Source organism: Coloeus monedula (genome assembly GCF_965178545.1).
Source record: "Coloeus monedula genome assembly, chromosome: 13".
Taxonomy (NCBI): Eukaryota; Metazoa; Chordata; class Aves; order Passeriformes; family Corvidae; genus Coloeus; species Coloeus monedula.
In genome coordinates this window covers 5,658,876-5,673,631 of record NC_138793.1, presented here as the reverse complement: position 1 = coordinate 5,673,631, position 14,756 = coordinate 5,658,876, and the positions used below count along the sequence as shown (strand labels likewise).

Sequence of the window (14,756 nt, the reverse complement as noted above, 5' to 3'; positions counted from 1 at the left end):
CACTTAGGTCACATGAAAAAGTGCACCAGAATTAGTTATAAATGCTTAATTAAACTGTCTGTTAATGCATGCAGCTTGATGCATCAGAGGGATGCACAGCAACTAAATCCAATTTACACAAAGTTCCAAACACTTACCACTGCATTTTAACCTTCATATTTTACCAGTAACAACAGCTGATTATGCACCTCTATTTAAACACTGTACAGTTATACAAAACAGTTCAGCCCAGAGTGACTCTGGAGTTAAAATAAGAACATGTGCCAAGAACTAAACAGTAGCTTTAAGGCGTCTTTGACAGTTTTCCTCAAAGCAAATTACAGTTATTTTAATCAAAAGCAAATGCTACTGCTTCTCTAACTCCGAAACATACAGAAGATGATCCTCTGGTGACTTCCCATGTGTTTTACTAAGATGAAGTTTAACAGCATGCTTGCTTGCAAAAGTCCTGTTACAAAGTTTGCACTGATAAGAAGTTCCGATATCTTCCTCTGGAGAAGACGTCACCAGTTTTTCAGATGGTGACTTTGCTTGTGCTATCTGATTGTTAATCTGTTCACTGGACAGTTTGGACAAGTCTCTTAACCTGAAACCCAGATGCGATTCAAGATGACTGATATAAGTTGAAGGAGTTCTGATCTGTGAAGCACAGTCATTACAAAAGAACACTGGGTGCCCAGTGTCCAAATTTTTAAGGAACTTAGTTCCCCCCGTCCTTCGGAGCTGGTATTTCACATTGGCCAGCCAGTGGCTAATTGTGGTCATTGAGAGTCCCGTAAACCTGGAAATGTGCATTCTTTCTTGAGGGCTCAAGTCTGACATGATGTATTTTCCCTCTGAAGTCTGCCGTAAACTGGCTGCAAACTGGGCCTGCAATATGAGCAAGTGCTGAGGGTTCCAGTTAGACTGACGTCCCTTCCTTTTCTGAGCTGGTGTACTCTCTTCTGGTTCCTCTATTGTGGTACCATCAATGTCAGATTTCTCAGATATGCTGGAAGGTGTGGAAGATTTTGATGTGTGACTTTCTGTCAGGTTCTTCAGCATATCAGATATATCTGACAAGGCATTCTCGCGTAGCGGCGAGTTTGACATGAATGACACGACTGCAGATGTCTTTGCTGTTGTCACTGTAGATGAAGAAGATGCAGAAGATGTCGATGTGGATGACAAAAGCGCTGAACCCAAAGAGCAGCTTTTGTCACTCTTGCCTTTCGTCAAATCTATGGGTTGGTCATTGTTGACATGATAAAAATAACGGTCTAAGTGGTCTGATTTTTTGGACTGTAGAGGTGGGGTGGCCACTGCAGCCTTTTCTGCCAAGCTGTTGCTCATTTTAAAAAGCATGCTCATTGGATCCAGAGCAGGCAGAGATGGCTTTGCTGCCTTCCCAAGGTGAATATTCATGACGGATTGCAGTGCACTTAATGGATTTACAAATGGCTGTTCAGGAGGGTGATCAGTGATGATGGCTGTGCTGCTACTTAAAGAACCTACGATGGACTTCACAGGCTCCTTCCCGTTCTCCACGGGTTCTACAGCTGGACTATCCTTGCAACCATCTCTCTGAGGAACTGGGCTGTTCTGCTGGCTTTTGAAGCCACCATCATTGGAGGGCTCCATCTTAAGGGGTTCACTGACTTCACTGCTGCATGGCGAAGGCGTTGCACGCTTCAGTGGAGAAAGCTTTCCTTCAGGCTCTTTCATCTTCTCCTCCACTTTAGCCACCTTCTCAGTGACCTTCTTTACCAATTCTTCCATGGCATGAAAGTTTGTTTTTGGCACAGGTGAGGTCTGACTGCTTGGTGGAGACACCAAGGGCTGGTTTTTAGTTGGTGATACTAGTTCATTGTTTCCAAACATAGGTTTTAATGGTGTACTCTTCCCAGATGAGCCCAACGACAGCTTCATCATATTAGGCAGCTGGTAGGCAGCATGAATGCTGGGGTAGCCACCCCAGCTCGGTGTGCCATTCTGGGCTTTGTTTATAGCTGATGTAACCGTGTTTTCTAAAGACTTCAATATATCTAATCCCCCCTTAGGACTTTCCTCTAGGTCATTTTCAGTCAAGTAATGGTATTTTGAGGAGATATCATATTTCTCCTCATCTTCACTTGACTTCTCTTTGTCTTTCATTTTGTCATCAGCAATGACTCTTTCCTTATCTACTTCTTTTTTAATCTCAACATTTAATTTAGGGGAAACACTAGAAGGTGTGTTGGAAGGAGATGTAAAGGTGGTGGCAGCTAGTGGCACAGACTGGACCTTCTCATCTACTAAGGACGTTATTGTCGGTGTGGCTGGGGCTTCTATAATTGGTTTCCCTTTTTTCATGGCAGAGTTAGTGACTTTAATAAAATGTCCCGTCACCATCATGTGAGCTGTGAGCTCCTGCAGGGTGTCATGTGAACTTCCACACTCCATGCACTTCAGAATCTGGGATTTCCTCGCCTCAAAGTGCCAGGCATAGCTGGCACCATTCTGGTGACCGTAGCGGTTATTTGGCGTAATGTAGGGATTGGAATTCTTTTGAAGTGCATCATTAGTATCTGAGATTGTTGCTTTTGGTGTCCCACCCGTGGAGTCTGGAGAACTTGGAAGTTCAAGCTCCAGTGATGTTTTCTTTCTAGTAGCTGGGATAATTTTTGCTGCTACAGGTGTAACAGGTTCCTTCAGAGGCACTTTTTGGTAGTGTTTTGTTTTGATCATATGAACACTCAAATCCTGAAGAGATTCAAATGAATGACCACAGTACATACACTTTAGCACTTTCTGGGCATCCTCCTTCCCTTCCATTTCAAGCAAAGAACGTTTGCGAGGTTTGGACCATCTTTTGGGGTTATTGTTATCCGTTTCATGGTTGTCATCTCGATAATGTCCTGTTTCATTCATGTGCACTGTTAATTCTACTAAAGTATCGTAGGCAGCACTGCAGTCTTTACAGCGGAATTTACTGGCTCCAGTGAATATAGAGCCATAGAGCTTACTGCTCTGTCTGTACAGCTGGACTGTGCTAAAAAGGCTCGGTTCAGGCAGAATTCTGCTCTGTGAAACTTGCTGCAGCGTTTTGGCCATTGCAGTCTGGTGCCAGTCAAAGCTGCCGCTTCCACAACTGCTGCTGCTGCTGCTGCTACTGCTGCTGCTACCGTTGGTTTTTTCCGAAATTGGCTGGTGAAGGTTCAAATTGAGATTGGACCAGTAGGAATTGGAGAGGAAGTTATTATACACGGCTTTCATTTGTTCTAAACTATCAGAAACTGTAGAGTCTTCCAGTGGTATGGAAACCTCCTTGCTCTCTTCCTCATTTTTAATGGAGCTGCTCTCGAAGTCTGCCATGCGGTCACTTGTCTCACTGATGTGGGACTCACTGTCCATTTCATGGCTAGAGAACTCAGCTGCTGGAGAGTTTTGGTAGCTTTGGCAGTTCTTACTGAAGTCTTTTTCTGGACATGCATATTTTGCTGAAGGCTCCCCATCAACTGCATTTTCATCAGGTTCCACATCTTCTTCCACCAGCGCTGCTGCTTTTAGTTCGTCTGAAACATAGGCTATGATGAAGAGAAGAAAATACAAGTTAGTTTCTGCTCATCATACTTTTGCTTTAGCCAAAGAAGTGTACTTATTTGTAAAATTAAACAGTTAAAATTTAGTGTTTCTTCAGAGCAAGAAAAAAAATCTGCTCTTCAAACATAATTTGCCACCTTATTCTTCTCAAGGGGCAACAGCTTGAAATTAAAACTAAATTTGAAATTAATGAAGCACATTCTGGAGGTGGCATTCATTTCTAAAGTAATAAATTACTTGTATCAACCTCAGAGACAGCAGTTCCTGTCTGTCAATTAATATGTCTTATGCTTCTCCTACCCCTAATGCATTTCTTAACAGACAGATTCACAATTTAAATTAAGCAAGCATTTTTTGCTCATTACAGTTTTGAGACTCAATCTTTAATAAATATAGAGCACAACAAACATCAAGAATTTCTACGAAGTAAAAAAATTCCCAGTTAAAATAAATTTTAAAAATTAGATTTTTTTAAAGCTATCATTATTAGCAGTGCCACATTTTAGAGGAGATGGTTAAATGCAAGTGATGTAACCTGTGGAAACAACTCATTCAGAGCAATTTGAGGACATTCTTTGTGAGTGTAACAAATGTCCCATTCCCATTTAAACACTTCCTCAACAAGAAAGCCCATGCAGAATTATGTCAGGAGCTAGTTCAACAAAATTGGTATGCTGCACTCATTCTTGCTGTATAAATATATACAAGACCTTCCAGTGGACCTTACAAATGTCAAAGTGTTTGCTCTTTAGACTACTTTGTCAATATTTACTCAGCATAAGCTACACGGACACCCAACAGGGATCCTGTCTTTTTTTCCCCTCAAGTAATGCAACTGGTGATGTAAATCTAAGATACTCTTCTTGAATAGGACAGTTGGCAACTGACAGTAAACAATTCTTTTTTTCCATGGTGCTTCTATGCTTCTGTTCTACATATACTACATCTACCTAAGTTTTTTCTATAGGCAAGAAAATTATGGTAACATTTAAAAAGGGATCATTAACTAATCAAAATTATCTATTTCTATATAATGCATTAATTTGCACGAAAGCAAAAATGGAATATGACTCTCTTCAGTGGTATTTAAAACCTCTCACAAAGATAATTATAAACTGAAAAAAGTCACATTTTCGGTAGAATCTGTGGTTAAAGACACCTGACTTCTCTGCAGTTGCCCTTCTCTGCAACACATCTGGAAATGGTAGGGTATTTGTATCCTGAGCAATCTATAGCTTGTTTCTGCAGGCAACAGTGCAGAGAAGACAACAGTTTACACCCCGAAAAGCCCTACTTTAACCAACAGACTGAAAAATGTAGAACACTACAGTAGGTATCACACACACAGTATTAAACCTTGCAAAATTCTTTCAGGGAAAATATGTTTAAATGTTATCAGAAAACCACAAGAGACAAAACAACTGTTAAAGTGACAATGAAATCAGGCTTTTAGTTTCACATGGAGTATTTCTTCATTCAGTTAGGTTATACAAAATATTCACTACTGTTCTTTCATATGGTTGAATGGTAGCAAATCCTCCTCCAAGCATGTAAAGTTATAATCTGATCCTCAGAATACAAGTTAAACCTTTGAAAGCACAAACATATCACATATGAGCAACACATAATAATGATTAAAATATTTCAGTTCAGATAATTTCAATGCAGAAAATTCGAGCAGCAAGGGTCCTATTTTTAAGGCTTGGGAGCACATAGTTTGAAAGAATTATGTTAAAAAACTTTATCATAAGATGCTTCAAAGGTGCTGGTACGAAGATCAGACTGTGGAAACAAGCATACCACTCTCCATACAATGAAACAGAGATGTGCTGTTTTGCTCTATTTTATGCCTTTTCAAAATATTTTGAAAAAATAATATTATTTTTATATCACATATATCTATATATGTCAGACACTGCAGCAATTAGCAGTAAGGTATAGCATCTCTCCTGCAAATACTTGAAACAAAACTACTACATAGAATCTAAAAAAGTGGATTTTCAGGACTTTAGCAAAGGAGACCAAAGCAGTTCAAACTACTCTCTAAAGTTGAACAATTTTGTATAACTACTGATAGTGTGCAGACAACTGACTGTTAACTGCCTCTCTTTCAACCACACCAAATCCTACTGATAGGAATAAGGAAGGATGGAAGGAAGGAATCATGGCATGAAACCTCTGATTTGGAAGCAAATGTACCCTTTTCCTATTCCACCTTGTGGAAACAGATTTTCTTTTGCAACTCCTGTTTCTTTGCCTCTGTTTTGAAACTGCATAATAATTTCCTATTCACAATTATCACCCAAAGTTGTTTCACACAAAGTTATCACCACGCTGCCTGCCTTAAAGAGACCTCATTGACACCTGCAGGCTGGGGGGGCACACCAGGGCACTCTGAGTGGACCTGTCTTTAGTTTTTTCTGGCTATTGAACACCAGTCTGAGTGTGTGCCACTCATTCCCACCACCACATCACATTCCAAATCCAAGGGCTCCATCCCTGCACACCATGGAAAGCCCTCCTGGGACCCATTGCCCACCAACACAGAGTGCACAGAACCAACTCCCTAATTAGTGTGTTATTCTTTACATTTTTATTTCTCTTACTGCTGAAGTCTTACGAATTTTGTTTGAACTGAAAGACTTGTCACATTCACAGCTTTTTTAGAGAGTGACTTTTACATTAGGGAAAACCTCCAGCATGTGGCTCATTTAAATGTAAATCTATTTACCTTTCATGCTTTCTTTGCCCTTTTCACCAACTATCAAGCATATTTGCGTGTTAACCAGGAGCTGCCTCCTCTATAGCTGTTCCCCTTCCTAAGCTCAAGTTGTGAAGCCAACTTGTGACATCAGTCTTTGATCCAGAAATGCAGGAAATGAGGCACAAACGACAGTGTGGAATTTAACCCAGCAATCTGCAACTTCGAAGAAATGACAGTTCCAAGGGCTCCTTCTGCTCCTTCCCCTGCACAAAGGAGAGAAGGGATGGAACCTGGTCTAGTGGAATGTGTCCCTGCCTCACCACACCTTGCACAGGGGCAACAAATGGTCTATATAAGCACAGAGGAAGGTAACAGCCTCACTGCACCAGAAATAAGGACAAGGAGGCCCATAGCAGAGAAATTTCTTATTTGGTGAAGTACCTACAGGAAAAGCAGAGACTGTGAAAGAAGAGAACAAAATCAGGAGGAGATGGTAGAAAGGTTTTCCACTGAGATTCACTGCCTGGAGGACAGACTGTCTAAAAGAAGCACTGTCTGCAGCCCATCCTTACTTAGCCATTACCCTCTTATTATGTAAAAAAAAAGAAAATAAAAGAAAAAAAAAGACAAAAAGACTTGTAGTTTGATATTTTTCAAGTGTAGAATAAATGTTTGAACAGCAGGGCATCTGTAAAACTGTTCTTCAATGCCTCAACAGCAAAGTCTGAGGGGAAAAGAAACAACTTTAAAGGCAATTCTAGCAGCAGAAGTTAATAAGAGTGGAAATGAAAGAAATTAGGCAGTTCTGGGTTTTGTTTTTCCAGAAAAAAAGACAAAAAAAAAATCACAGTCCTCAAAAAAGTGTTTAGCTTACATCTCACAGGGCACCATAACCCACAGGAAATTGCCCACAAATTGAGCAGTGGTGTCACTGTGACACAGTATTTGACAAAAAGTGGAAAGCTGTTGCCTGGCGTGGCCCTCAGCTGCTAGAGAAGAGGAGGATATCAAAGGGGTTCAGAAACATCTTGCAGGTACAGCCACACAGAGATTGAGAACAGATAGTTCCTTCATTAATATTTGTTATAATTATTAACTAAAGTGCTAGGTAACAATGAAATTAACACATTTGATATCAATACATAACAGTAAGCTGTGGTATAATGCAATTCATTTCCACACAATAGGGAATTACCTTCATAACTGAGCTATGGATCATTTCTTTGCCAGTGGAAATAAATTGTGATCCATCACTGTCCAAAATGATCTACATATTGCATAGACAGTAATAAACTCATATACCTGGCTCTGCACAGACACCAGGGATCTACTGCACGAGAGCAGAGAGGTGTCACCAGCCCACTGTGTCTCCAGAGGCAGAGAAAGCCCCCGTGGAGCCAGAGCAGCTGTGCCTGCTGATGTCCTGGGCTCACCGGCACCACAGCTGCCACCTCCACCCCCACTGCCAGAGCTCCTCTTCAGCAGAAACAGCAAAAACACTGCGTGGCTGTCATCCCCCCCATGGCAACATCCCCCTGTGATGTGGCTGGACACACACCTTCTTGGGATTGTTTGGAAATGCAAGACCACAGCGCTAAAAGCATATTTTACTGTTCTCCAAAACCCAATTATATGCACAATTTTTCCCTCATTTCCTGAAAATTGCAGCTGAGACCATATATTTTGGCTTGGATGTATCCAAATATTTCATTTCAATACTATTGAAATTTCTTGTTTTAATTATGTTTTTTCTTGCCAAAATTTTTTCTTTTGTTTTAATTAGCTCACTGGGGGTATATTTAAACTAGTGTATGTGCTGTTTGCTTGAAAAAGGAACAAAACATTCCAATATTCTTCTCACATTAAAAATGCTCAACTACTAAAGCTTATCAAAACCACTCAGTTCCTTGGAAATATTTTTGCTTTAACCAAATGGTTTCTTATTAAAAAAAAAATTAGATCAACTTTGCTACGCATCATTCAAAATCATGAAGCAATACAAAGGGTCATCTCCCAAACCATCTGATTTTGAGTTCATCGGGAAAAATCCTTCTCATTCCTTAAAGAATCTGAGCCCATAAATGTTCCACACTTGGAAATAGAGAGCAGCAGAACAGGATCAAGAACAGGAATGCTCCCAATGCTTACAGGATCAATATTATATTCCCAGTAAAAAAGAAACAGGGAAAAAGGATCACATTAGATCATAAAGTGGAGCAGTGAGTAGGACTCTGCCAGAGAAACTCCCTCTGCATCCCGACTCTCGCTCCCCATTGTGCGGCGCCGCGTAAGAGGTGGCTCCTGTCACTGCCACTGCTGGCAGTGCACGGCGTTTTCCAAAATACCTGTCCCATTCTGTCTTAAAGCAGACACCAGCCACCTGAGAAATTAACAGAATTTTTTTCTTAATATTTAAGTAATCTTTGAAAAAACCCCAGAGTCCCCAGTTTTGGTGGGACCATTTGGAGTTAAAAGGAGGCTCAGTCCCAAGACCAGTGCAGAGAAAGCCAACCGAGGAACTGCAGCAATGGAGATGATCTGACTGTGCCAATGAACCTTATTCACAAAATTAATGAACAGAGGCAAGAGAAAACCAGCTCAGTGGATGGAGTCAATCAAAGACCTAATGCAAATGAAGGCATATAAAAGAGTTATATTAGTCTGTTAGAAAACTCCCACTCCACAGGCCTTCCACTCACAGCAAGAAAGGCAAACATTTCACCCACAACATGAGCTATTTCTATACTGAGACTAACTGATAATTCCCATGTAACTGAAATTGTATTTGAGACTTCACTCCTTGACAGAGATGTTCGCATATTCCTCATTAGGCAGTCAGGATGGGAGGCAGCAGTCACTGCCCTGTTTACAAGAGTGGCAAATGACAACAGTCTCTAAACGGGCATGGCAATACTGATTACCCAGCACCTTGACAGGGACATTATTCCTGTTAGAAAGGTCAAAGGTTCTGTTTCATAGAGGCAAGACTGTCTATTATGGGAGAGAAATGTTATTTCCAAGTGAAGAGGTCAGCACTTCTCTCGCACGTCGGCTCAAGTCCCTGGTACCTCGCACCGGAGTGCAAGCCTACTGCAAGACGGATTATTCTGCCCACTGGCAAGGTCAAGAATATTAATTTTGAACATGTTAATTTGATGTGATGTGCATGATTAATGCTTGTTTAGCTGGATTTTTTGTATGTTGATATATCTGCAGCCTTTTCATGCCAGTGGGAGCGTAGGATTAAGTCCCTGGGAAGTGATGTGGATGGATGTGACAAAGGATGCCAATCTAATGGGTGGCTATCATTAGGCACTGAAAACTTTGAAGTGTACTTTGTTCCTTCGTGAAAATACTGCAGCTGTCTGCCACAGAGAGCTCAGAAATAGGCTGGAGGAAGCTAGCCAGCTGCTCTGATTCAGCATCCTGGACTGGTATTACATTTGGAGAGACTTCAGAGAGGCCAAATCAACTGCAAGTGTTAAGAGATGGGAATAACATGGACAAGAACACACAGTGAAGAGATGATAGCAAGGAATTAGTTTATATGTCATTAAAGGGTGGGCCACCTAAGCACAGAACAAAGCAATTGTACATCAGGCTACATCTACCTTTTCCTCATGTCACTGTATTCCAAACTCCCCTGGGTTTTGCCTAGTTTAAAGGAAGGTATGGGACTCAGGTCTCCTATTCAAGCTACCACAAGAAACATCATACAGGCCACTCCCAAGTGAGAGAGAAAACATTAAAAAACTGCTACTAATTCTGATAAGGGAGGCATTCATTTTTCTGAAACCAAATACTATTTAGATGTTTCTTGAATGACAAAGTGCAAACCTCACATTTATGTATTATCTTCTTTATTAAATATACACCTGAAAAACCAGGATACCATAATATGAAATGATGGCTTAAAAACAACTTGGCACTGTTGGACAGCATCGCTTAACTGAGGTGTTCAGTGAGTGCTTTATTTTTCTCATCAGCCTTGTGGAAGAAGGATTCTTACCCACAGTTTACAGCTGAAAACCTGAAAAGAAGTTAAAAGTTAATTGTCTGGTGCTATACAAGAAGACAAGTGAAGGAGCCTGTTACTCCTGTAGGTTAATACATATAATTCAGCTATTTACACAAAACATGAAAAGATGACTTAAGTTTGTTCTGTTCCTATGTTTCTTCACAGTGTGTTTATGTGAATACAATATATGTGTATAATTGAAAATAATTGCCAGTTTTCAGCTGAAACAATTACTTCAGCCAGTGAAATACCCACAGGTGCATGTGCTGAGCACAACCCAGAGCCTGTGGTTACAGATCTCCTCTGAGCCAAGCTGCTGGGATCCAGTGAGTGCTGTACCTGCAGACTGCCAGCAAACTCCTTTTCCCAATGGGGAAAATAGGGAAGGTTTTTGAAGTATTGTCACAACTCTCCTCCGAGGAGCTCTCTGTTCCCAGCACACAGCAAGACTCAGGTACACTGTGACACCCACTCTGCCAGACCTGTGCTGGAGATGGAACATGATGGATCATGCCTCCCTCCTCCAAAACTACACCCTGCCTTGATTTCTCCCTGAGGCCTAAACTCCCTGAATTTAACATGCTGAGCAGAGTTTTTTTCTAAAACCTGCTCGAATTACCCACCCTTGAAACATAACACCACTTTTTTCCGATGTGGAGAAGAGCACCTGATCCCATCACACTGCAGTGTGCTCTTCTACGGGTAGGGTTGCACGAGAATAAGTCTGAAATCTGTCTCACTTGAAGAGTTCATGTGCTACCTTCTACAAATGGCTTTTGACAAGAAGGGATCCAAATATTAAAAAACCTTGGATGAGACCCAAGGTCAAAGTTACTCCCACGTATAACGAACAAAATCATATGGATTTCTAAAGAGACTTTCTTCAGGTATCATTCTTGTACAGTCAGGAGTGAATGACATGCTTACAAGAAACTTCACAAGAATAAGAGTTTGGAGACTGCCTGGCCAGGAAGAACAGATTTTTAAGGGTTTTGACCAAAATTTGCAGTCACACATACACAACACAACTGACTGCCAAAAGTACCACGGCCAGGTAACTGTTCATGTTCCACGGTGTGTGCCCATGGGTGGTCACCAGAAGTAAGGCAGGGTTGACAGTAACCCAGTTGAAAGGCTGAGAAACGTTATGGATGGCCACAATGACAGAAGGGCCTTCCTTGCTATGGTAATTTGTAGAATCCATCTCCTTTCCCCTTTGCACTCTGGGGGAGTAGAGATTTGAACAGCCTCTAGGGCATATGCCTGGAATTTCTGGTTGAAAAAGGACAAAAAAAATCCTTCTTGGCCTCCCCATCACCACATAACCAGACTTTCACAAGCACCACTAGGACTAGACCAAGTAGGCAAATGAGCAACAGAGGCTGTGAGCACCCACTGGGAATTCTCAACCGCTCCTCGGTTTGATTCAGTCCAGAGTCTTGTGTCCCCATTTCATCAACATTCCTGTAGCACCCTTCTCTTCCTCCCCTCCCCACCCCTCCACCTTCCCCAGGAAAGGATACCCTTCCTCCAAGTACACCAAAGTAACAAATGGACACCATTCCAAGGAGCATGAAGTTCCTCACTGTCCATGGGGTGTGTTAAGGGTCAGCTACCCAGCCACAAAGGGGAAACACCACCAGGGATTGGGGAACCAGGCAGAGACTGGTGAAGTATCAGTTCACAAGCAGCTCCAGTCTCAAAAATTTCGCATAAACGTCACAAATTCAATGACCAAGCCCATTATTAACAGGAAAAACCCCCACCTATATTTGTCATATAAATTATTCAACATGAATAAATGTGATCCACTCTTAGGTTAGACAAAAGTGGCTTTTCCTTGGTTTCCAAGGCAGTTGCTTGGTGTGAAGTACTACAGACTTGCTCGAGAGTCCCACTCCGTGCAAGCACACATGACAGTGGGAGATAGGAGTTCAGCAGCAGAGAAAAAAGCTTCATGTTACACTCGAACCTAATTGTTCTTTGGACTCTGCAGAATTTTTCTAAGCCCAGAATTACTATTTCCTCAAATGGACAAAAATATTTACCAGAACATTAAAAAAAAGAAAAAAAGTTTGGTTTTGGGGGCTGTTTTCTTGTTAGTTAAAAGTCACTGTCAACATCCTGGCAAGATGAAGCCAAATTCTCTGTATGAATTGGTAGCAGAACACAGAGTGACACAATCTCTGCTTGATACCAGACATTTGGGTGGCATCTTTTAATCACTGAAAAGCACACAGGGCATTCCACAAACTAATACAAGATTCACAGCCAACTCTGGGATAAGCAGCCATGAGCATAGAAGTTCTCAATATGGCTCTAATAGCTCGTAATTATTATAATCCTTCACTGAGCAAACAGATGTTGTAAGGGAACTTCAGTTTCTTCAAATGCAGTAATCAAACCATTCTGCTTCTGCCCTGCCTCTTCTCAGTAAATGCTTTGTATAGTGGAGTGGAAATAGCAAATGTAGTGACAAAATGACCATTTAATTGTCACAGAAATCTGTTTCTGAACAAAACTGATGTTGTCATTTCTCTTTATGCACATTTCTCAGTCTTCTGATTATGGTTTAGCCTTTTTTTTACACCAAGAAAAAATCTTGCACTTTACTTTCTGTGATCTTCCCACATATTTAGTTGCTCCTAATTTGCCCACATCTTACAAGTTTTACAGTAACTAGAATTTGGTGCTGTATTTGTGTTTAGCTGTACTAATATTAACTCACATCTCTGTAGCTGCCACCTTCACTGTGAAATTTTTAAAAATCAAGATTTCACCTAAAATGCTTCAATACTTTACAGTGCATCATTCTACTTGGTGATTTATTTGTAAATAATCATGACTACTTAAGACATTCAGAATGTACCAAAAGACCTTCAGCCTGATCCTTCATTTTGTTGCAAACTTGCATCTCCCATTGAAGCCCTTTCTACAGTAGTTTCAATAGCTATTTTGGCTGCAGTGCCTCCTTACAATAAACTCTATACATCTGTATGAATGGTATAGTAGAAATCCAAATGATTTCAATCACAATTTCAGCTATTGTGAACTTGTGCTTATAATGAAGTTCTTCTATTAAGAAAGGAGCTCAGTGTGGGCCAACAAAGCTTTGTGTCCTTTCACAGTTGCTATTCAGCCCTCATTTAAGAAAAACTATTGACTGCAATATGAATCTTAGGAGTTGAAGCAAGCAGAGATTCTCAGGATTACCTCTGCAAGATGGCCCCAGCTCGTTTTGTATGTAGAGCAGAAAGAAGCACTGAATATTCATTTCACTCATTTGCTAACCATACTAATATACACTGCTGTAAAGGAGTGTCTATCTACCACTACCTATTGAACAGAAGGGTGTTTGAATAGGTGGGGTTTGCTATAATGTCACACTAAGATAATGTGCTAGAAACAAATGGTTCACTGATTCCTGAATAGAAAATTTGCTGGAAAACCCTGAGAACTAGGAGACGAGGGGGAGGGGATTAAAATGTCGCTTCAGAGCCACCAACCAAACTCCTGTCATTTTTAAAAGATGTTCCTGTGGCACAGTATGAATAGTTTATAGCCATGATTGTGAACATTCAATGTCATATAAGAAAAGACACTTGTCAAGAGCCTTTCCCTTACCAGCACCCTCACCATGACCTGTGTTAATGAAGTTAATTGAATTTAAGATCAATAATGGTTAATTATTGCAATTTGACATTCTGAGATAAATGGCTTTAAGACAGAGAAATGTGTGTGTATGTGAATTCTCTCCAAAGAAGGTGAACACATTACAGCCTAAGAGGGATCACACAGTCCTTCCATTGATCCTGGTACAATCTGATCGACCTAATCCTCTGATGAATGTGGGCTTTTCACAGCTACAAGTAAATGTTCTACAAGACTACTCTAACCCTTGTCACTGACCAAATCTATATGAGCTGTACACTAGAAATCTATTGAGATAGATTAAAGAACTGCTGTAGAAACAAGAGATGCTTCAATAAAGATGAAGGTTTATTATATTGACTATTAATGTTACATGCAGTATGTAATTATGAATGCTTATGGATCATAAGAGTTTAATTTTGGTCAGTCAGATGTAAATGATCATAACTGAACAACAGTATTAAAAAAGTAACAGATTTAAAAAAATCCAACATGCATGTTGAATTTGATGATTTAAAATCATCCTTGAAATGTGCATGAAGATGCTCACAGACAGGTATTTATTTCACAAAGTCACTCATCAACCTACTTCATTTAGGGTTTTTTTAAGTTTACTTTCACAATAGTTCCTCAACAGGAAGACATTTTTCAAATGTGTTCGTAATGATATTCTTACATGCATACTGAACAAGTTAAATGACCACTTACAAGATTTATAATGACAAAGTAAATGTCAAGGAAAAAGTATTACTGATTGCAGAGCACTGACAATAAAAAGCAGCTGAAGAGTTCTGTCAAAATGTAAGATTATGCAAAAACACT

General features: G+C 40.4%; 1 protein-coding gene across 1 annotated transcript in view; it reads right to left on the bottom strand.

Moving 5' to 3' along the window:
• Positions 1–252: 252 nt before the first annotated feature.
• The window catches only part of TSHZ3 (teashirt zinc finger homeobox 3), a 61,677-nt gene continuing 47,173 nt past the window's right edge, over positions 253–14,756 (bottom strand). Inside the window, exon 2 of the mRNA XM_082290251.1 lies at positions 253–3,545. Within this exon, the coding sequence (XP_082146377.1) occupies positions 346–3,545 (3,200 nt within the window). The 3' untranslated portion in view covers positions 253–345. The remainder of the gene's footprint in view (positions 3,546–14,756) is intronic.